The 24,313-nt window shown below is 49.2% G+C and overlaps 2 protein-coding genes and 1 pseudogene across 2 annotated transcripts; 1 reads left to right on the top strand and 2 right to left on the bottom strand.

Annotated features, from left to right (window-relative positions):
- Positions 1 to 6,294: 6,294 nt before the first annotated feature.
- LOC123100172 (auxin-responsive protein SAUR71-like) lies at positions 6,295 to 6,558 on the bottom strand. The gene has a single exon (XM_044522139.1). The coding sequence runs from the start codon at positions 6,556 to 6,558 to the stop codon at positions 6,295 to 6,297; it is 264 nt and encodes an 87-aa protein (XP_044378074.1).
- Positions 6,559 to 10,230: 3,672 nt separating this feature from the next.
- On the bottom strand, positions 10,231 to 10,719 carry LOC123099350 (auxin-responsive protein SAUR71-like). The gene has a single exon (XM_044521521.1). The coding sequence runs from the start codon at positions 10,628 to 10,630 to the stop codon at positions 10,346 to 10,348; it is 285 nt and encodes a 94-aa protein (XP_044377456.1). The 5' UTR covers positions 10,631 to 10,719; the 3' UTR covers positions 10,231 to 10,345.
- A 4,912-nt stretch (positions 10,720 to 15,631) lies between these two features.
- On the top strand, positions 15,632 to 15,770 carry LOC123100900 (uncharacterized; annotated as a pseudogene).
- Positions 15,771 to 24,313: the final 8,543 nt, after the last annotated feature.

Genomic DNA, 24,313 nt, shown 5'->3' with positions numbered 1-24,313 from the left:
TCTGGTCCGTCTCCTTGCAGGAGCACAGCTTCCTTTTGCCGTTTTATTTTTATGTCTTGGCAGACAAGTTTTTGATTTCTTGTCCGGTAAGTATACGAATTAGAAACCGAGTCGGTTTGGGATTGTGGTCGCGACACAATACCGCCTCTGGTCCTAATATATATACAGCTACCGGCTGCGGCCAAAGACACACCGAAAAAACACCTAGGGTTTTGCCTCATCTCACAACTTGCGCCGCCATCGTAGTCTACTCCATCCCAAACGCCGGCGTGCATCGGCACGTGGGACAGCAGGTCTCCGGAACCGTTCGTCTTTGCGATCCTGCACCGGGAGAGGACGAATTAGGTTTTTGGGAAGCGTTGTGTGCGACTGCTCAAATTCGTCATCACGGGTCGTCTTTCGTCCAAGTCGGGCGGTGCTACTCATCGTCGTATTCATCGCCGTCAGCAGCAGATCGTCGCCAACATCGTCATCAACACTGTCGCACCCATAATAGCTAACGATCAGTACGTCCAACATCCTCTGTTCATGTCTGTTTCTACAGCTATTGTTACGTGTTTGCTGCTATTATGCATGTCTTGCTGTTCTTCTAGTTTGCTAGATTATTGCATGCTAGTATCTCTTCTAGTCATGAATTATTTACTGGAATTAATCATGAACTTGCCTAATATTCCAACAATCCAAAAACCTAATTATAGGCAATTTCCTGAGTTAACTATGGCTGGATTCGCCGATGCACTGAGGCCGGATAAGTTTACCGGTGTGCACTTTAAGAGGTGGCAGGTGAAGACCACGCTCTGGCTTACTGCTCTGAAAGTTTTCCACGCTAGTGTTGGTGCTCCAGAGGGAATGACCGACAAAGATCGGAGAAAATTTCAGGAAGCCAATACTATGTTTGTGGGATGCATTCTGAGTGTTCTTGCTGACCGTCTGTGTGATGTGTACATGCACATAAATGACGGAAAGATTCTGTGGGATGCACTGAATGCAAAATTCGGTGCAACAGATGCAGGCAGTGAACTGTACATCATGGAGAGTTTTCATGACTACAAGATGGTGAATAACCGTTCTGTGGTTGAACAAGCTCATGAGATACAGTGCATTGTGAAGGAACTTGAACTCCTTAAATGTGTTCTACCCGACAAATTCGTGGCTGGGTGCATGATTGCAAAGTTGCCTCCTTCATGGAGGAATTTCGCCACAACTCTAAAGCATAAGAGACAGGAGATATCAGTTGAAAATCTGATTGCATCTCTTGATGTTGAAGAAAAAGCTCGGGCTAAAGATATTACTGAAAAAGGTGGTGAGGTTCAGCCTACTGCTAACATGGTGCAGAGGTACCCACAGAACAAGAACAAAGGGAAGAACAAACCTGTTTTCAACAAGCCTACCAAGACTACTACCTTCAAGAAGAAGAAGTTCAACAAGGCTGAGCTAGAGTGCTACGCTTGTGGGAAGCCTGGACACTTTTCCAAGGAATGCCCTGAACGTGCAGACCGCAGAGGGAAAACAAGCTCCAAGACTGTCAACATGGTGACCGCTAGCAATACTGATGGGTATGGTAATTTACCTATTGTGCTTTCAGTATTTCAATCATCTTCGTGGTGGATTGATTCGGGTGCTAACGTTCATGTGTGTGCTGACATCTCCCTGTTTACTTCTTATCAGGTCGCAAGGGATTCTTCCGTCCTAATGGGGTATGGGTCACATGCTTCTGTTCGTGGCATTGGCACGGTGGATCTGAAGTTTACTTCGGGAAAGATCGTGCAACTAAGGAACGTGCAGCATGTCCCTACTATGAACAAGAATCTAGTTAGCGGCTCCCTTCTATGTCGAGATGGATTTAAGGTAGTTTTAGAGTCCAATAAAGTAATCGTGTCAAGATTTGGACAATTTATAGGAAAAGGCTATGAGTGCGGAGGCTTGTTCCGCTTTTCTCTTTCAGATTTTTGCAATAAGTCAATAAACCAAATTTGTGCTAGTGTTAATGATGATGGAAGTATTTGGCACTCTCGTTTATGTCATATTAATTTTGGTTTAATGTCTCGGCTATCCAGCATGAGTTTAATTCCGAACTTCACAGTTGCCAAAGGTTCTAAGTGCCATAGTTGTGTGCAATCTAAGCAACCTCGAAAGCCTCATAAGGCTACCGAGGAGAGAAACTTGGCACCTCTAGAACTCATACATTCTGATCTTTGTGAGATGAATGGTGTGTTGACAAAAGGTGGAAAGAGATATTTCATGACTTTGATTGATGATGTGACTAGATTTTCCTATGTTTATTTGTTGCAAACTAAACATGAAGCATTAGACTACTTTAAAATCTATAAAGCTGAAGTTGAAAATCAACTAGAGAGAAAGATCAAGCGTCTTAGGTCCGATCGTGGTGGAGAGTATTTTCCAAAAGTTTTTGATGAATTTTGTGAGGAACATGGTATTATTCATGAGAGGACGCCTCCCTATTCACCTCAATCAAATGGAGTGGCCGAGAGGAAAAACCGCACATTGACTGACTTGGTGAATGCCATGTTAGACACTACTGGTTTATCTAAGGCATGGTGGGGGGAGGCTCTATTGACTTCATGTCATGTCCTGAATAGAGTTCCCAACAATAATAAGGAGAAAACCCCGTATGAGGAGTGGGTTGGGAGAAAACCATCACTTTCTTATTTGCGCACTTGGGGATGTTTGGCAAAGGTCAATATTCCTATTCCTAAGAAACGCAAACTTGGACCAAAGACAGTGGATTGTGTCTTTCTAGGGTATGCTCAACGGAGCATTGCTTATAGGTTTTTAGTGGTAAAATCTGAAGTACCTGATATGCATGTTCATACTATAATGGAATCTCGTGATGCAACATTTTTTGAGAACATATTTCCTATGAAAGATATGCATAGCATTGCTAGATTTTCTTCTGAGATAATTCCTGAATCTAGTACAACTGATGAATATTTCGAACAACCACATGAGGAAGTCCTTGAGAAGGATAACAATGAAGTTCCTAGAAGGAACAAGAGACAAAGGATTGCAAAATCCTTTGGTGATGATTTCATTGTATACCTTGTGGACGACACATCCAAGACGATTGCAGAAGCATATGCATCTCCGGATGTAGATGATTGGAAAGAAGTTGTTCATAATGAGATGGACTCAATTCTTTCTAATGGAACTTGGGAACTAACTGATAGACCATATGGTTGTAAACCTGTGGGCTGTAAGTGGGTGTTCAAAAAGAAGCTAAAGCCTGATGGTACTATTGATAAGTACAAGGCGCGGCTAGTGGCCAAGGGCTACACTCAGAAAGAAGGCGAAGATTACTTTGACACCTATTCACCCGTTGCTAGAATGACCACCATTCGAGTGTTACTTTCCTTGGCTGCCTCTTATGGTCTTATCATTCATCAAATAGATGTAAAGACAGCTTTTCTCAATGGAGAGTTGGAAGAGGAGATCTATATGGATCAGCCTGACGGGTTTGTGGTAAAGGGTGAAGAGAGAAAGGTGTGCAAGTTGTTAAAATCTTTGTATGGTCTGAAACAGGCACCTAAGCAATGGCATGAGAAGTTTGAAAGAACTCTGACTTCTGCAGGATTTGTCATTAACAAGGCTGATAGATGTGTTTACTATCGCCATGGTGGGGGCAATAGTGTCATATTATGTTTGTATGTGGACGACATACTAATCTTTGGTACAGACATTAATGCAATTAATGAGGTCAAGTCTTTTCTATCAAAAAGTTTTGACATGAAAGATCTGGGAGAAGCCGATGTAATTCTAAACATCAAACTTATTAAGGATGAGAGTGGGATTACATTAACGCAATCTCACTATGTTGAGAAGGTCTTGAACCGATTCGGTTTTATGGATAGCAAGCCTTCTCCAACACCTTATGATCCCAGCGTGACACTCAGAAAGAACAAGAAAGAAACGAGAGATCAATTAAGATACTCTCAAATTGTCGGTTCACTCATGTACTTAGCTAGCGCTACAAGACCAGATATCTCTTTTGCTGTGAGCAAACTGAGTAGGTTCATGTCCAACCCGGGTGATGATCATTGGCATGCACTAGAAAGGGTCTTGCGCTATCTGAGAGGTACTATGAGTTACAGAATTACTTATTCAGGGCATCCTGCTGTGCTAGAAGGATATAGTGATTCAAATTGGATCTCCGATGTTGATGTACTTTACGCAACAAGTGGGTATGTATTTACTCATGGTGGTGGCGCAGTGTCATGGAGGTCTTGCAAGCAAACCATATTGACGAGGTCAACTATGGAAGCAGAATTAACTGCTTTGGACACAGCTACTGTTGAGGCAGAATGGCTGCGTGAGCTCTTGATGGACTTGCCGGTTGTTGAAAAACCTGTACCGGCTATTCTTATGAATTGTGATAACCAAATGGTTATCGCTAAAGTGAACAATTCTAAAGATAATGCAAAGTCATCAAGACACGTGAAAAGACGTTTGAAGTCTGTCAGGAAGTTGAGAAACTCCGGAGTAATAACTGTTACGTATATACAAACAGACAAAAACCTGGCAGATCCCTTTACAAAGGGACTATCACGAAATGTGATAGATGTTGCATCGAGGGAGATGGGTATGAGACCCATAGATGTTACACCATAGTAGTAACCCAACCTTTGTGATCGGAGATCCCGTGAATTAGGATCTGGGAAGAACAAGCTATTGGTTAACTGAGGAGAGTAATAACTTATGATCGTCTCCAAGTGAAGATGCAAAACTCTCAGAGCTGCAAGGCTCAGATTTGTAAGGCAGGTTGGCAACATGCCTTAATGTGGTTCTATTGGCTATAATTAGCAAAGATGCTGTCCTACAGAGCAGTCTTGAAAGAACACACCTATATGAGTTCTGACTGTAAACGTCGCAGTCTATGAGATTTGGGTGATCTCTAGTAAGCTCACGAAGAGACCAGGGAGTATGACGTATAAGCTCCAAGCCGCGGGGTAGCCTACTGGCGGTCAGGTACTGGTTAAGACTTTGAGTGAAACCTGTTCACACAAAACTAGCAATTCAAGGCATAGTCCATTGTCAAGTTGTGAATGGATGTAGCTTAAAGTTCTAGGCAGAAGTTCAACTTAACAGCCTCTGCTGAAACACTGGTATATTAAACAAGTGGTGAGAGAAGGCAAATCTCTAAATGGGTATTTGAGATCTGGTGGGGATTGTTAGAATTAATGGGCTAGGCCCATAGCAATTTCTGAAATCTCAAAGCCCATGTGTAAAATGGCAAGTGGTGGTGCTAAGTTTAGTCCCACCCCAGAAGTTGAAGAAGAGTTGGACCTCTTTATATAGTGGGTTCTCTCCACCACTCTAAGTGGTGTGTGAGAAGAGAAAGGGAAAACCACACGCGCGCGCTCGCTCGCCTCGCCTCGCCTGGCCATGGCGTGGCGTGGCGTGGCGTGGCGAGGCGAGGCGAGGCGTACATGCGACATGCGCGTGAATGGTCCGCCGAAATCTGGTCCGTCTCCTTGCAGGAGCACAGCTTCCTTTTGCCGTTTTATTTTTATGTCTTGGCAGACAAGTTTTTGATTTCTTGTCCGGTAAGTATACGAATTAGAAACCGAGTCGGTTTGGGATTGTGGTCGCGACACAATACCGCCTCTGGTCCTAATATATATACAGCTACCGGCTGCGGCCAAAGACACGCCGAAAAAACACCTAGGGTTTTGCCTCATCTCACAACTTGCGCCGCCATCGTAGTCTACTCCATCCCAAACGCCGGCGTGCATCGGCACGTGGGAGAGCAGGTCTCCGGAACCGTTCGTCTTTGCGATCCTGCACCGGGAGAGGACGAATTAGGTTTTTGGGAAGCTTGTGCGCGACTGCTCAAATTCGTCATCACGGGTCGTCTTCCGTCCAAGTCGGGCGGTGCTACTCATCGTCGTATTCATCGCCGTCAGCAGCAGATCGTCGCCAACATCGTCATCAACACTGTCGCACCCATAATAGCTAACGATCAGTACGTCCAACATCCTCTGTTCATGTCTGTTTCTACAGCTATTGTTACGTGTTTGCTGCTGTTATGCATGTCTTGCTATTCTTCTAGTTTGCTAGATTATTGCATGCTAGTATCTCTTCTAGTCATGAATTATTTACTGGAATTAATCATGAACTTGCCTAATATTCCAACATGGTTTACACCTTTCTTTGGCGTTGTATCTTCCTCTATCTTAATAAACTCGCATGCATGGAAAATGTGTCTCTATATTCATTTACACTGTGTATGCAAAATTCTAAATATTCTAGCCAGTTCCGCCGCCGCCTTGCCTAGGCCTAGCCGGCTCTCCGCAGCGCGCAATCCAGGACCCGCCGGAAATGCGCCGCATCGCAAGGTACCCGGAGCACGCCCGGCTGGCCATACCCGTACCGTTGCGCCGCCATGTCAAGCAGCTCCGCGATGCAGGGAACAGCGAGGAGCTTCACGGGCACCACCACGCGCTCGCCGCAGCTGGTGACCATCGGGACGTGCCCCCTCGGGACCTTCTCGCTGTGGCCCGGCGCTGATGGCTCGCTGCCACTCTTCTTCCTCGACGCCATGGCGAGCACTCGCCTTGATCGAGGTCAGTGGTTGTTCGTTTGGTTTCTTTCTTTTGCTTTTGCTTGGTTGGTGCTGTGGTGAGACGACAAGGATGCGGAGGTCCTCGTATTTATATGCAAAACACAGTAGGGTCCTCACGTGCGGTCAACGTACAAAACAATGTTGGTTGGCTCATATGGCCTGGTTGTGGACCAGCCGGAGTTCCATTGCATTGGGCGTCTTCTTTTGACATTTTGGGATATATCTCCTGGTTCACAGTCCAAACTCTTGGGTGTTGGGTACTTGGGTCACCTAGTCTTAAAGAGAAGAAGCACACAGTATGGTACTTTAAGAAAAAGGGTCTCCACCGCTTTAGATTATAAAGCAACGACCAATCGATACAACGAGCTTGCTGGGGCCGCAGCACAAACGAGTCCAAAAGAAAAATGAGAGAAAGAAAAAAGAAACAAATGTCGACGCCGGCAGCTCAACTAAGGGAAGATGGCCGACATCCGCTGCACCCTTCGGAGAAGTACCGCCACCCGCCAAGCACTCCGAAGCCTCACGTACCAAGCAACACCTTCATGAAGGAATGCGACGACGACGCCGCTGCTGCCCGCACAAGTCCTAGGGTTTCCCCCGGTACATGGATGGCAGTGGGGAAGGGGTACCACCGACGCCCCTCAGGAGGGTCCGGCAACGCCCACGGGCGCAGCCGCGCCGGTGGCGAACGAGTCGCCAGAGATTTCTCTCGCCCCGAAACCACCACCGCCACCCCAGGCAATCGGAAGCGCGCCGCCCAACATGCCGCCCACCGGCCTGTGCCACCACGGACACCACACCATCTTCACCATTTCACCGAGGCCACCAACACGAGACCTGGAGGTAGGACGAGGGGACACCGGACTCGATGGTAACCGCAACGCAGCCGACAGGAGGGAACCACCTCCACCGCCGCGCGGAGCCGACCGGACATAGCAACAGGGACCTGCCAGGCCACCACCGGCCTGGCCGGACCCCATAGGGTCCGGACAGTCCCTGCAGCCACGCTGCAGCACGCCGGCCGACGGAGTCATCACCACCGTATCCACGGCCGCCAAGCCTCACCACCAGGGAGCAGCGCCGTCGCGCCCCGTCCCACAGGCCCACCCCAGCCTAGATGGGACCCGAAAGGGCCCAGGCCGAGCGGGCGCCGCCGGCCAGCCGCCCACCGCGCCGCCCCGCAGCCAACAGCCACGCCGCCACATCGAGAGCACCCGAGGCCCGCAGAGCTCTGCCGCTGGGCCCCACCGCCGTCCGCGGGCAGGAGGGAGCCCCGACTCCCCCTCCAGGCGCGCGGGGAAGGAACATCTGCCGCCGCCGGCGCCACCCGGGCACGCCGGAGGCCGCTGCCGGCGGCGGCGAAGGGTAGAAGGAGAGGCGGGGGGTCGAGACGGGGAGGAGGCCAGGGGTGCTCCGCCGCCTCGGGGGGCGACGGGAGCGCAGGGGGAGGGGGAGGAGGAGGGGGGACAGTATGGTACTTTCATGGATTGTCAAAAAATTCTACCGTGTGTGCCAGCTAACAAGCCATTGCTATGAAATTCCATGGATTCCTCTATTTATTTATGAAGTTGTAACAACTAGCTAGTATCCCACTTACAAATTCTTCTTGAAACTTTGTAGCTTTTAGTTGCGACATTGCGATAATGTTTATCCCATTGTATTATTTCCCCAACTGAAAACTGGTTCCATTTTTTCGCATGGTAGCTGGGTCGACAAAGAACTCGTATGAGTATTCACTACTGGAATGCCAAATTATGTCACATCCACTCAAATTTCATTAAATTTAGTTGAACTCTAAAATTGTGTCATCCTGTCGAACATGTGTGGTTAGTTGCATCACGCTGTTCATACACTAGACTGGATATCCATAGCGAATATCGACCAGAGTTTTATATCCGTCAAATTAGCAAGGATTCCAGTTATTCAGATTTAGAAAGTTTCAAGGTTTAATGTGGGCAATTCATAGTTGTCCAGCGTTGAAGTTAGACCAAGCACCACAATTTGGAGTTTAGGATAGACTTTTTTTTCTATATTTATATAGGCATTGCTCTTTTACATCTCTTTGGCTTGGACTGGCATAAACGCAACTTGACAAGTCTTCTTCGCATGCGGACCCAGCTTTAGAACCTCAAATGTGGTGCATAAAGCTAAAGCTATCCATAAAGCAATATCTCTATCAGTATTCTGATGTTTGAGGAAAAGATTGATAAGGGAATGGCTGGTTGGATTGGGAATGTACTTTCCATTGGAGACATGGTCACTTTGATCAATGTCTGTCTTATTTATGGCAAAAGCAACAGTATGCACTCATGTGCCTGTTATGCTTCACGAGATTATTCCTCATTATGGTCACCCCTTTGCGAGGGTATCACAAGAATTTTTTTAATCTAGAGATAATTTCATCTTCCAAAATATATTGATAGCAATATCACAATGACGATAAACGAGAGCCTGACGCATCAAGTTAACCGAGAATTTCGCTCTATTCCAAATTCGGACATTGTGACAACTAAATGGAATCTAATCATTCTAGTACAATGTTCCGCGCTGTTGGTAAACAGCCTACTAAATCCTCCCGGAAATCACATTTGGCAGCGAGACACGGAACTCCGCAACCGTGATGTGCTCACGGCACACAGTTTGAAAAAGCCCATGATATCGGACACGTTGGGAGGCATTCTCCAACCAAGTAAGTCTTTATAATTTTAACTATGAGCCATCTTTGATGGCAGAAGTTTCAAAACAGAAGAAAATTTGCTTCACGTTCATCAATCTGGTCTAAAAGTGTGAATTCATGTGTTTCCATTGAACGTGAATGCTATCATTCGAGCCCACATATTTATTATGTTGTTGATTTGCTACACCTGTTTCTTAATTAGTAGGAAGTTTGAATAACTATTTATTTAAGGACACATTTATTTTTAATTTAGGATCTTTGACCAACCTTGCTCTTTTGGATGACAAATGACACAAACTAAACAATATTAATTTTCACTGTCACTTTGCCACTGGAGAAAAAACATTTTCTTAGAGATATCATGGTGGCAAAAAGCAGAAAGATAGACACTTGTAACCGTATCGACTATTTGTGAGTGAACTGATTTATTTCGTTCTTTCTTTTTGGTTCCAGCATTTTTTTTGTACCATCCGGTGGGGATCCGTCGGCAGAGGGCCTTTCCTCCTCCTCTCACCCCAAAGAACCACCTCCGACATGGGCCAACCATTAGGCCCCAATAACCTGCGATCGGTTATGCTATCGCTTGTGCCTCGCCAGTCATGACCTCCTTCGCTGGTTCACCGTCTGTCCTAGTACCATTAACCCTACCCTTCTATGGATACGGCAATCCCTTCCCCCGCCACCTTCCCCCATGGGCCGGCAGGCGCGCCCGCGGGTGTATAGGGGGATTTGCTAAGTCTGGATGTAGATGCTCTTAGGGCCCAACCACCTACGACCGGCGGTGCTACCACCCGTGCCTTGCGCCTCAAAAGAATAGCAAACGCGCGTAACTAATGATTTTGGTTGTGATTTCTGTGTCTCGTTAGACACAATTGAAATCGAAGAACTAACTATATAAGAGTAGTTCTTGTGCAGGTGGAGTCAGCACTTCAAATTTGACACAAATTTGTCTTTCACGTTCCTCGTGCATTCATGTACAAAAGAACTGATCAATCAAAGAACCAACTTCGTATATCCAACTATACTCTACACTGGCGCTGCTGCATATGTATTCACAGTTTCACACATGCTCTACTGACGCCGGGCGCCTAGTCGGCTCTGTGCAGCGCACCGTCGACGACCCGGCGGAAATGTCCGGCGTCGCACGGGATACGCAGCACGCCCGGCTGGCCATACCCGTACTGCTGCGCCGCCATGTCAAGCAGCTCCGCGATGCATGGCTCCCGGAGCAGCCTCACCGGCACCACCACGCGCGCGCCGCAGCCGGTGACCATCGGGACGTGCCCTCTCGGGACCTTCTCCCGCTCGTCGTCGCGGCACGGCGAGGCGCCGGGGGACAACGACTCGCCGCCGTTCTTCTTCCTCCATGCCATGGCGATGAATAAGAAGTTTAAGAACAGGTCGTCAGACCGGTCGATCGCCTCGACGTTGGAGGCCTGGAGCTGCGGCGAGCGCGGTGGTTTCTGGCGTTGGCGCTGCGGAGAGATGATGAGGACGAGCCAGCACATTTATACGGCCGGGAAGCAGAACGTGTGCTTCATCCTACGTAGGTGGTCAAAGTCATGGCGTGGATAGTCTCGTGGCCATGGCCCGACCTCGACGATCCTTCGGGGTGGATGCACTTGGCGGCTTGTTTTTGACCTGTGATGAGGAGCGGCGGTCGTGTGAAAGAAGTCCAAAATCTGGGGCCATCCAAAGGTTAGGTTCGTTGCATGGTGGCCAAAAAAACGAGGGAGAAAGTAACCGGAAATCCAACTCTGATCCCCGAGCTCATCTCTTCTCCTACGAACAGTACATTCAAAACCGCTCAAAAAAATGGACACTACATTCAAATGAAATATTAAATAAATTTGAAAACTCCGAATTTTTTTATGCATAAAAGGGGAAAGACTTTTCTAGGTGCTTGCAAATTTTCACACAAAGATGGAATCCAAAGAACTCGGTACAAAAAACAAAAATTGAAGCTCGAAATTTACAAAACACTAGAGAGAGAAACATATCTCGGAAACAGATCAAAACTATATTACAAAACACTAAAAGTTTAAGAAGTAAAGTGAAAAAAAAAAACCAGAAAGAAAAGCCGAAAACCAAAAATCACGGGAGGGCCTCTCCGCGCCACGTGTCGTGCGCATAGCGCCCTGAAAAAGTCTAAGGAGCGCTCCCCGACTAACCTTTGCGGGGAGCGCTCCTCTATTGGTGATTTCGGCCAACCGGCGCTTAGAGCGCCAATTAGGAGCTCCCCAGCCAGCCTTGTAGGCATGGTACTCTTTTTTTTCAATATATAAGGTGAAGGGTCTCTGTTTTTTGGGCTTTCCAGGTTTGGCCTTTTGGAGGAAAGAGGAGAAAAGCTAGCTTCTATTTTATTTATCTTGAACAACGTAAGATTAAGCACTTTATCAAATACCGTACATGCCTTATTAAAAGGTGTTTTTTTTTACAAGCCAGATTACCAGTGCTCCCACCATACAGTATGCATGGCAAGCAACTTCTGAATGGAAGCTAAATTATGATGATTTAGGCCCTTAGATCTACTTTACAAAAGTTATGATGATTTTTCGGTTGGGACCATGGATAGCATCCTAAAACTGAGAGCACCGGATACATTATCCACAATAGAGGAACATGTGATTTGCATGCCGTATTGCAGCAACAAGCCACGCATGACTTGTGAACGAGCACATAATGGCCAAGTGGCCAATTCAACGGAGGTCTCTGTCGACAAGAACATAACCAGACCATATGGTTTTCCAACATCGGGCGTCTCCGATTGTGTGGATGCACAAAAAACGCACGTGTGTTATCAGTCATTAATTCATGTATGTATCCAGACTTTCATGTCTATTTCATCTTGTGACCATAGAGTTTGAGTAGTGTGTGGAACTGTAGATGCGGTAGCCACTAGGTCACCGGTGTAGACTGTGACAGGCCGATTCTTGTCGGATCAAGACGACAATATAAAAAGCGAGGTAACTTCATGGCTGGTACATAGTTTAATTTGTCTACACTTTATTAAGCTATTTTTTTAGAGGAAAGGCACAGGCCGAGCTCAAGAAAAGACTCCAACCTTGCCCGGCTTTGAATTAACAAAGCCATCAACCGGCCAGGATTACAATAAGGTACAACAAACATAAAGAAAGCAGCAGATACATGGCGCATAAGGAAGGCTAAAATACTACGGCTAAAGAAGGAAGGCTACAACTTGGGGCCAAACAGAGAGCTTGACGGGGTCGCGCCACAGGGAAATGGGGCTTGCTCCCTCTAGAGCAAGCAAGAAGAAAAAGGCACCGAGCGCGACCACCAGTCCAAGCAAGCTACCGGAAACACAAGCCGCAGCCTACAGCAAGAAGCACACCGAAGACACTAGCCTCTGAACCGGAGCACCTCAGGAAGACACGACGAAGAGTTGAGCACCACAATCACCACGAGAGCCGGACCTCGCCAAGGACACCATCCCTCAGCCGCCGACGCGCCCAAGTCGCCGTAGAGGGGACCACTATCCCCTCTTGCCCAGGCCGAGGGCGTCGACCCGCCGGACAGACCGGACCAGACGGCGAGGAGGGCACGATGGCATGAAGAGGAAGCCGACCGCCATGGCGAAGCGACACCACTGAAGAGAGAACCGCCGCCATCAGGAGCGCCAAGAACGCGTTGCAGCTGTCCCACCTTCCCGCGGACCCAAAGCGGCGCCTTCAAGAAGGTGACGGAGCCGGGCACCGCCGCCGCCCAACCAAAGTTGCGGGTTTTCACCCGGGTGTAGGGGGGAGGACGAGGGGGAGGGAGCTGGATCTCGAAGCCGCCTTCAAGAAGGAAACAACGCCTGGAGCGCCGCCGACGTCGTGGCCGTCGCAGCCGGCCAAGAAATTACTCCGATCCAGAGCTCCCAACCCCACATCCGCGCAGTTAGCCACCGGATCCGGCCGGACTGACAAGGAGGAAGCAGCAGCACGGGGGCGCCATCTTCAGATCTGGCGAAGGAGAGCAGCAGGGGATCCCTCCACGCGCCGCCCGCATCCACCGCCGACTCGCCGCCCGCGCGGCCGAATAGAGGCGGCCCTCAACACCGGCGAGCGCCGCCCGCCGCCAGGACGATGCCGCCCTCACCAGCATAGGCCGCCGCCTCAAACCCTAGGCCGCCGCCTCGTCGCCACCCTCATCGGCGGCCGCGCGGGGGACCCGGCGCCCGTCTCCGGCGGCGGCGAGGGAAGGAATAGAGATGGGGGGAGGCGGACGGGGAGGTTGGTCGCCCCCGAGTCGCCCTCGAGACGGCGACGCGAGGGAGCGGGGGGATCAGAAGCCGTAAAAAAAACTCCACCTCTTGATTAAGCTATTTTGCTTACCTTGGCTTACATTTTAGAGAGCTTCTCGTAGGTTGCCTAGTTTTAGAGAAAAACGGTGGCTTGGACCTGATTCTTTGTGGGGTCTGCGATGGGCGCCAGCCGACCGGCCCAAACTTTCAGCCGGTCGCATGTGCACCGTTCGATTGGCAAAAAACAACCGTCCGTTCTGCCCCTATCCAGAAAGCTTCGTCTATAATGCGACAGATATTCAAAGCTCTGCCTTCATCGTGCGCACGGCGCACAGCTCCTGCGCGCGAGCGGTGACCCTGCCGGTCGACGAGGACCTCCGGCACCATCCTCTCCTCACCCCCGACGACCACAGCTCAGGTCGCAACTCTTCCAAAAAAACGGCTACAGGTCCCGTGCCACGAGATGCAACTCTGCCCCTTTGGAGCTTCGCCGTCGTTCCCTACTTGCAGCTCGACTCCCCGTCGACATTGGTCGGCCGTTCAGTATCGTCACCTTTCCTCGTTCTAGCACCCGATGCACCTTTCCAGCATCGCACAACAAAGGTTCCAGCTTTTGCACTCTGCGGTTGCAGCAAAAAAACAAAGAAAAGGCATGGATTAACCGCGGGTTGCAGCAAAAAATGCAGGTTCCAACAATCACCGCGGCTGGTTGCAACAACATCCCGCTGCGGTGATGATATTGGTTCCAACACCCATTGTTGCCCGTTCCCAACATCTGTGCGCGCTGGCTCCAGCATGGCCCATCACCGGTTCGAGCTTTTCTACGTGATGGTTCCAGCACCACGCAGCGACACTTCCAGCGTACCCACGCCCCGGTTCTAGCATCTCCTCGCACGGTTCCAGCACCGCTAGAAGCCGGTACCAGCAAACGGCACCATGATTGCAGCACTCCGACGATCTGGTTCGAGCACCTTGTGTAGTCAGTTCCTGTAAAATGAAGACATGGTCACAACATCATCATTCGCTGGTTCCAGCATGTGCCCGTTACGGTTCCAGCCCGCCATGGCCTGCATCCCCTCATGCACACCGTCGTAGCGCACCCCCGCCTGCTGCGGTCATGGAGAGGAGCGCACGCAGCTGGCAGCAGCCATGGCGACAAGCACACCCCGGCTGCGCACTCCTCCTTGCACCGGCGACTCGCGTGTCCCGACCGAGAGGCGAGCTGGCGTGGTATCAATCTGATACTAGCGGGGAAGAAAGCAAAATGGAAGGGGGATCGAGTAGATAAGAAAGAAGACCGGCTTACGGGCAGTGCGTGGGCCCCCACAGCCACATGTTTTGGTGGGATGGCCTAGCTAAACGCAGGCGCTTCGATCGCTACTGGATCCAACGAAGCCGGCTGCAAACATAGTTAGGTTGTTAGAGTCTTATGTTTATCTCATGTAACCTCTTATCTCTATCTCCTTTCTAGATCTTCAAAATTGTAATCCAAACCGCATGTATGCGCTGTAATGGAAGGTGCGCCCCATCTATTTAACACGAAGCCGTCGGCCTGAGCAAGGCAAGACGTTCCGCTAGTTCGCACATGGTAATCAGAGCCCCATCTCTTCCCATCTACTGAGATCCCATCTACCCGAGCCTAGCCATGTCTTCCTCCTCCTCAGGCGCCTCCCAACCTACCCTCAATGGACAGGTCACCGAGAAGCTAACACGCATGAACTACGTGGTGTGGCGCACGCAGGTCACTCCCCATCTACGTGGCGCCGATGTCTTCGGCTACGTCGACGACACCACACCGGAGCCGTCCAGGCTTCATGTCACCAAGGACAAGGATGGCAAAGAAAGCTCTGTGCCCAGCCCTCTCCACCCGATCTGGGTCAGGGAGTACCAGCAGGTGTTGGGCTACTTGCTCAGCACCCTCTCCAAGGAGGTGCTCGTCACGGTGACCACGGTCACCACGTCGCTCGCGCTCTGGACCACGTTGGCAGGTATGTTCTTGTCACAGTCCATGAGCCGTGTAAACAACATCAGGACGGCTCTCATCAACACCCAGAAGGGCAACCAAATGGTCGCCGCCTACTTCGCCTCTCTCCGCGGCCTCGCCGATGAGCTTGCGGCTGCCGGGAAGTCCATCCAAGACGACGAGCTCATCTCCTACATCATCGACGGCCTCGACGTCGACTACTAGCCCCTCGTCTCCGCCCTCGACGCCCGCGTCACGCCGGTCTCCCTCGACGAGCTCTACGCCATGCTCAGCAACTTCGATCAATGCATGGCTCAGTTCAACCACTCGGGCGGCGGTTTCCGCTCCTCTTCCAACGCCGCGGTCCACGGTCGTGGTGATGGCTCGCATGGCCGTGGCTCTTCCCGCAACAAGGGGAGGTCTGGAGGCGGTGGTGGCGGAAACAGTGGCGGCGGCAACTCCAACGGCCGCTCCGGTGCATCCCGCGGTCGCCGTGGTGGTGGCCCAAATCGGGCCCGCTCAGAGATGCCCCGCTGCCAAATTTGTGGTAAGCTAGGGCACACCACGAAGGACTGCTGGTATCGTTACGATGAAGATGACGATGACTCCCAAGATGAAGAAAAGGTGGTCGCCGCGGCTGATGGATCCTACGGCGTCGACACAAATTGGTATGTTGATAGTGGTGCCACTAATCACATAACCAATGAGCTTGAGAAGGTCACGGTGAAGGAGAAGTACCGTGGCAAAGATCACATCCACACGGCAAGTGGAGAATGTATGTAGATTTGTCACATTGGTCATTCTATTTTTCGTACCCCTCATCATCCAATTCATCTTAAGAAAATCTTGCATGTCCCTAGTGCCGCTAAAAGTCTTCTCTCTGTTCATAGAATTGCCCTTGATAATCATGTTTTCCTCGAATTTCATCCCTACTTCTTTTTTATCAAGGACCAGGCAACGAAGAAGGTTCTCTATCGAGGTAGATGTGTTCGAGGGCTTTACCCGTTGATTCCGGAGCTTAGGAGACTCAATAAACAAGCCAATGGTGTTGTCAAAGTCTCGTCAACATGGTGGCACGATCGATTAGGGCATGTTGCTTTTTCTTTAGTTGAAAGTTTACTTAGGAAAAATAAACTCCCATTTGTTGATGAGCGAAATGTCAAAACTATTTGTGATTCCTGTCAATGTGCTAAAAGTCATCAATTACCATACCCAATATCTACTAGTGTTTCTACCAAACCACTTCAATTAATTTTTTCTGATGTGTGGGGTCCTGCCCCTACTTCTGTTGTTAGACACGAGTATTACGTGAACTTCATAGATGACTATAGCAAATTTGTATGGATTTACCTTCTCAAAAAGAGATCCGATGTCTTTCAAGTTTTTCAAAACTTCCAAGCCTTGATTGAACAAAAATTTGCTAGCAAAATTATTGAAGTGCAATCGGAAAACTCCTTCTTCCAAACACTTGGCATATCACATCACGTTTCATGCCCTGATGCTCATCAACAGAATGGCTCTGCTGAACGAAAGCACAGGCACATAGTTGAAGTTGGGCTAGCCCTCTTGGCAGGGGCCTCCATGCCTCTCAAGTTTTGGGATGAGGCTTTTCTCACCGCTGTTCATATCATCAATACGCTCCCTAGTCGAGTCATCAACAACGAAACTCCGGTAGAAAGACTTCTTCACACAAAACCAGATTACAAATCTCTTCGTGTTTTTGGGTGTGCTTGTTGGCCCAACCTTCGCCCATACAACAAACGCAAACTCATGCTACGCTCCAAGCAGTGTGTCTTTCTAGGGTATAGCCCTCAACACAAAGGTGTCAAGTGCTTAGATATATCCACTGGTCGCGTTTATATATCTCGTGACGTTGTCTTTGACGAAACAAAGTTTTCGTTTGCCACCCTACATCCAAATGCCGGCGCTCGCCTTCGAGAAGAATTTCTTCTTCTACCCACTCATCTCACCAGTATTGATCAAGGGGGTCTGAATTATGATGATCAATTATTGACTAATTCTGCTACTAATGGTGTGCATGAGTTTTCTGATGATGCTATAGGAGAAAACAGCGAAAACGATGCAGAAATCAGTGGAAAAAAATGCGTCGGCAGACCCATATTCCATGCATCCGGTTCTGGGAGGCAAATCCTCCTCGGGATCGGCCCCGCAGCAGGTGCCCAGTCGATCCTCCTTGGGATCAGCACCGGCAGGCGTGGCAAACGCGCCAGCGACAGCGTCCGCCGACCGTGTCGCTGTCTCCAGCCCAGTGCGCAACACGCGTCGTCTCTCTAGTGGCGGTGGCCTGAGTCTTCCTCCGCGCCAATCCGCATCTGGCACGCGGCAGTATGCGGCTCGTCAGGACAGCGCGCGGTTCCGCGACCAGCCGCTCGTGTACAAGCGGCACGACTCCGTTAGCCCACCTAGCGCGGGATCCGGCACGGACTCCAGCGCGCACACGCGCGCGTCCACGTGTCCGATCGGCGTCCGCTTCGAGGTGGATGCGCCATCATCGGCCAATGATGAGGCCCGGGATCCTCTGCGCCGACTGGAGAAGCTGCACGCACTCAAATTGTCACAGAAGATCCGGCGGGAGCAGACTCTGCTACAGGAGTTTCTGCCCCGGGATTCTCTGTGGCTGGTGATCCTGCTGCTGCACCGTCACGACGTACACGACTACAGCATGGGGTAATACATCCAGTTAATTATAAACACATAACCAAATATGGTATGGTTTGTTCGACAGGTGAACCCGGTGAAGCACATACACTTGAGGAAGCACTTGGTGATGAAAAGTGGAAGAATGCCATGAATGAAGAATACATGGCACTCAAGAAAAATAAAACCTGGCATTTAGCTCCCCCACAGCAAGGCAAAAGTTTAATTGATTGCAAGTGGGTATTCAGAATCAAAAGGAAATCTGATGGAACTATTGATCGCTATAAAGCTAGGCCCGTTGCAAAGGGTTTTAAACAACGGTATGGCATAGACTATGAGGACACGTTTAGTCCGGTTGTTAAAGCTGCCACTACCCGTCTTGTTTTGTCTGTTGCTGTTTCCAAGGGATGGAGTCTCAGGCAACTTGATGTACAGAACGCGTTTCTTCATGGTGTTCTAGAAGAGGAGGTATATATGAAACAACCTCCTAGGTTTATAAGTAAAAGTGCACCCTCTTATGTCTGCAAATTGGACAAAGCACTCTATGGCTTGAAACAGGCACCAAGAGCATGGTATTCCCGTCTCTGTCACAAAATGCAAACACTTGGTTTTGTTCCTTCAAAGTCTGACACCTCTCTGTTCTTCTATAACAAGTCCAATACATGCATATTTGTCCTCATATATGTTGATGATATTATTGTAACAAGCTCATCTGATGAAGCCATCACTGGACTGTTGAAAGATTTGAGTGCAGATTTTGCCTTGAAGGATCTTGGAGACTTGCACTATTTTCTTGGGATTGAAGTAAAGAAGCACAAGGATGGACTTCATCTCTCTCAAGAAAACTATGCAGTTGACTTGGTAAGAAAAGCTGGTTTGCAAGGTTGTAAACCTACACCTACTCCACTATCAAGCTCAGAAAAATTATCTCTCACGCAAGGAACTCTCTTGACTCAAGAGGACAGCACAAAATACAGGAGCCTAGTAGGAGCTCTTCAATACCTCACTCTTACCAGGCCTGATATTTCTTTTGCTGTCAACAAAGTATGTCAGTTCCTTCATGCACCTACAATTGTCCATTTAACTGCTGCAAAGAGGATAGTTCGATATGTCAAAAACACATTAAGCATGGGTCTTAATTTCAGCAAATCATTTTCTACACTTGTTAGCCTTCTCTGATTCTGATTGGGCAGGCTGTCTTGATGATAGACGATCCACTGGTGGTTTTGCTATTTTCGTTGGATCCAACTTGATATCATGGTGTGCTCGCAAACAAGCCACAGTCTCCAGATCCAGTACTGAGGCAGAATACAAGGCTCTGGCAAATGCCACAGCTGAAATCATATGGGTTCAGTCCATGTTAAAGGAACTTGGTATAAAGAGTAAACAAGCTCCTTGTCTGTGGTGTGATAACCTTGGTGCTACTTATCTCTCAGCTAATCCAGTGTTTCATGCCAGGACTAAACACAGTGAGATAGATTTTCATTTTGTCAGAGAAAGAGTTGCTCAGAAGCAACTTGACATTCGGTTTGTGCATTCCCGTGACCAAATTGCAGATGGGTTTACAAAGGCATTGCCTGTCAAGAGCTTTGAAAACTTCAAGCATAATCTTAACCTAATGTAGTTGTGATTAAGGGAGGGTGTTAAACATGCAACATGTCACGTTATGTGACCGGCGCATCTCATAGGAGATAGTTGAGATAGTTAGGTTGTTAGAGTCTTATATTTATCTCATGTAACCTCTTATCTCTATCTCCTTTCTTGATCTTCAAGATTGTAATCCAAACCACATGTATGCGCTGTTATGGGAGGTGCGCCTCATCTATTTAACACGAAGCCGTCGACCTGAGCAAGGCAAGACGTTCCGCTAGTTCGCACAGCGCCGCCATGTCAAGCAGCTCCGCGATGCAGGGAACAGCGAGGAGCCTCACGGGCACCACGACGCGCTCGTCGCAGCTGGTGACCATCGGGACATGCCCCCTCGGGACCTTCTCGCCATGGCCCGGCGCGGCGCCCACCAATGATGGCTCGCTCCCATTCTCCTTCCTCGATGCCATGGCGAGCACACGCCTTGATAGGGGTCAGTGGTTGTTCGCTCTTGGTTTCTTTCTTTTTCTTGGTTGGTGCTGCGGTGGGACGACAAGGATGCGGAGGTCCTCGTATTTATATGCGAGCATAATATAGGATCCTCACGCGTGGTCGACGTACAAAACAATGTTGGTTGGCTCCTATGGCCCGGTTGGAGACTAGACTTTGAACCATGGAGAATTTCAGAATGCCTCGATTCTTCAGGGTGGACCAGCCCGAGTTCCATTGCATTGGGCGTCTTCTTTTTGACAGTTTGGGATCTATCACCTGGTTCACAGTCCAAACTCTTGGGTCACCGAGTCTTAAATAGAAGAAGCACACAGTATGGTACATGTATGGATTGTCAAAAAAGTTCTAGCCGCGTGCCAGCTAAGAGCATCTCCACTAGCCTCCCCAGGACGTCCTCCAGGACACCTTTTTAGGCTCGGTTTTAGGCTCGGACGGCACTTTTCGCCGAAAAACGGCCCAGCCACGCCCCCAACGCCCCCCGGGACGTCAAAATAGCGCCGGCAAACCCAGGCGAAACCCGGCGCGCTAGGGTCTCTTGGGGGCGCCGGCGGAAGTTTCGGCGAATCGTGTCTCACCACATATCCTTTTTCTTGGCCCACTTAATCATTCTCCTCACAAACTTTTGCTTGGGGTGGGGTTCGACTGAGAAGATGCCCACTTTATTTCGCCGGATTTCGCCGGATGACCCCCAAGACACCAACTTTTTTGGTTCGGTGATGTTCTTGGGGGTGCCAACGGCTGGAGATGCTCTAAGGGCATCTCCAACCGCAACCCGCAAATTTCCTCTTGCATCTGTTCGCGGACAGGGGGCAGTCCGCGGACAAAAATGCGGGAGGCCGTCATCCAACCGTAACTGCATACAATTTAAACTCTTTTTTCAGAAAACCGGGTGAAATTAATGCAAACACGGCCGAATTTCATGTAAACATGACAACTTTCATACAAACCGGACAAAGATGTTCTACTGTGTGCCAGCTAACAAGCCATTGCTAAGAATTTCCATGGATTTCTCTATTTATTTATGAAGTCGTAACAACTAGCTAGTATGCCACTTACAAAATTCTTCCTAAAACTTATAATCCTTCTGTAAAGAAATATAAGAGTGTTTAGATCATTAAAGTAGTGATCTAAACACTCTTATATTTCTTTACGGAGGGAATAGCTTTTAGCTGCGACGTTGTAATAACTTTTATTCCATCATATTATTTCCCCAAATGAAAAGTTGGTTCCATTTTTTCGCATGGTAGCCGGGGTCGACAAAGAACTCGTTTGAGTGTTCACTACTGGAATGCCAAATTATGTCACATCCACTCAAATTTCATTAAATTTAGTTGAATTCTAAAATTCTGTCATTCTGTCGAACATGTGTGGTTAGTTGCACCACGCTGCTCATACACTAGACTGGATATCTTTAGCGTATATGGGCTATATTTTTATCCATCTAATCAGCTAGGATTTCAGCTATACAGATTTAGAAAGTTTCAGGGTCTAATGTGTGCAATTTCATAGTTGTTCAGCGTTAAAGTTAGACCAAGCACCACAATTTGGAGTTTAGGATAGACTTCTTTCTATATTTATAGGCCTTGCTCTTTTACATCTCTTTGGCTTGGACTGGCATAAACGCAACTTGACAAGTCTTCTTCCCTTGGAGACATGGTCACTTTGACCAATGTCTGTCTTAGCAGCATTCCATAGAGCTATCCATAAATGCGGTGCATAAGGCAATGGTCACTTTCCATTGGAGACATGGTCACTTTGACCAATGTTGTCTTAGCAGCATTCCATTATTTATGCTTTCCACTTTGCGAACTCCCAGAGGTTTCCTGAAGAAGATGAACTCTAGTAGAGCTACAATGGTTTGGCAAGACAGTCAAAATAAAAAAAGGAAATATCACTTGATCAATTGGCCTACTGTTTGTTTACCTAAAGAATGTGGTGGTCTTGGGGTTCTAGATCTTCAGACTATGAATCAATGCTTGCTTTGCAAGTGGCTTTGGAAACTACTCCCTCCGTCCCATAATATAAGAGCGTTTTTGGGAGTAGAAAACACTGAAGGTGTGTGGCGGAACCTCTTAACAGGAAAAAAAAACGGTACATTCTCGGACCTTCCCAAGTATGGGTGCAGAATCTGGTGGATCCCACTTCTGGCAAGGTTTGATGAAAGTCAATAGTATCTTTAGAGATTTGCCAAGAGAGTACGTGGAGATGAAAAAAAAAACTCTGTTTTGGGAAGACATTTGGATAGATGATACTCCTCTTGCTGTTAGATTCCCCAGACTATATACGGTGTGCTTCTCTAAGAAAGTTACTGTCATCATGGTGAAATCTGAAGGTTGGAATTGTCTGCAATTCATAAGAACTTTGAGGGGTGAAACTTGTTTGAAGAATTAACAGCTTTGGTGGATGATGTTGTTTTATCTGATGATCCTAACAGGGTGACTTGGAGAATTGGCCGCAAGATATCATTTATTGTTCGAGATATATATTTACCGCTTAAGGCCTGGCCCTGGTAGGGTATAGAAGGATGTGGAAGCTCAAGATGCTTTTGATAATCAAAATCTTTTGTAGCTGATGATTGAGAAAATAGCATTTTTTTGACAAAAGATGTGTTGCTTCACAAGGCTGGACTGGGAATAGTCACTGCTTCCTGTGTGGGCATATGAAACCATCAAACATTTGTTTTTATTTATTTATTTATTGTAGCCTCACAAAATTTTCATGGAGGGTGGTCCTAATTTATGCTCTTGGTTTAGTCAGGCCGCCTCAAGATGTGCAGCTCCACACATGTATATGAATCCCATGTGACCATGCATGTCTATATTTTTTTTTTTAGAACGAAGGCTCAGGACGAGCCCGGCTTTGAATTAACAAAGCCATCAACCGGCCAGAATTACAACAAGCACCAAGTACAGAGACGAACACAGAAAACAGCTAAAAGGGTACAAGAGTGCTGTGCTAACAGCTAATAGGCTTCCTACCATCTACAAGCAAAGATGCAGCATCTAAAGAACAAGACCGGCTTGGAGACGTTGAAGCCCTCCACCGAGTGCGATCCACCCCACCGAGACACCATCTGACCTTGAGGAGACCCAGCTAGCAAGCGGGGGTGACGATGGCAGCTCCATGGGCTCCGGCCGAAGCGGCGACAACCTCCTACATTTCCGAAAGGGGCTCCCTAGCCCCTCGCCTGGCACGAGGCACCGATCCATCGGACGATGAGAACGCTCTCCCAAGAACAAAGGTGTACACCCGACGCCATGGCCACACGAAATGCCATACCAGAGCACCATCAACACGCTCGCCGAGCTCAACGAAGGGCAACATGGCACTGGGAGGGAACCAACACGCAAGGAGAAGCAAAAGCACGGTGGGGCTGCCGATGACAGAGCAACAATGGAGTGGAGCCACTGGACTGAACATGGAGACGAAGCTGCCAAACGCCCACCAGCTCCAACCATGTCGCCGCCAGACGCCCACCAACCAGATCGGACTCACCACCGCCCCAAACTCACCGAAGGCGGCACCACCATGGGGGTGACAGCGCCGCGAGCGTCGCTGCCGCCCAATCCAAAGGGATTTGGGTTTTCACCCCGGTATACGAGCAGGGGAACGAGGCAGAGGGGGAAAGGGATAACCTTGACGGCGCCTACAAGTAGGAGACGGCGCCCTCAGGCGTCGCCGTCGTCGTGGCCGGCAGAGCCAGCCATGGATTTCTCCGGGCTCCACGTCTTCCCCACCCCTAGCACAGACGCGGCGCCGGCAGCCTGGGCCAGCCGGAGACCAGATCTGACAGGGGCCGAAAGGGTTGGAGACGGAGGCGTCAGATCCGGGACGGGCGCCCCCGCAGCCACCGCGCCCCACAGCCACCACCCGCCGCCGCCTTGCCACCCGCGCGGCCAAGGAGGACGGCCAGCACTAGCGACGGCCGCTTGCTGAGGACGCCGTCGCTCCACCACCCGAGGCCGCCGCCTTGGCTCCAAAGCCCCCTGCACGAGGCAGGGCGGAACAGATCCTCGCCACCACCCTCCCCGGGCGGACGCGCGGCGCTCCGGCGACCCCCTCCGGTGGTGGCGAGGGAGAGGAGAGGGGGGA

This window comes from Triticum aestivum, chromosome 4D, assembly GCF_018294505.1.
Source record: "Triticum aestivum cultivar Chinese Spring chromosome 4D, IWGSC CS RefSeq v2.1, whole genome shotgun sequence".
In the NCBI taxonomy this organism is placed as follows: Eukaryota; Viridiplantae; Streptophyta; class Magnoliopsida; order Poales; family Poaceae; genus Triticum; species Triticum aestivum.
Note: the sequence above shows the minus strand (reverse complement) of the source record. Positions and strands in the feature narration are given on the sequence as shown.

What these genes read in the sequence shown, in the direction of transcription:
- LOC123100172 (XM_044522139.1), bottom strand. Translation starts at nt 6,558, where the DNA reads ATGGCGTCGAGGAAGAAGAGTGGCAGCGAGCCATCAGCGCCGGGCCAC.
- LOC123099350 (XM_044521521.1), bottom strand. Translation starts at nt 10,630, where the DNA reads ATGGCATGGAGGAAGAAGAACGGCGGCGAGTCGTTGTCCCCCGGCGCC.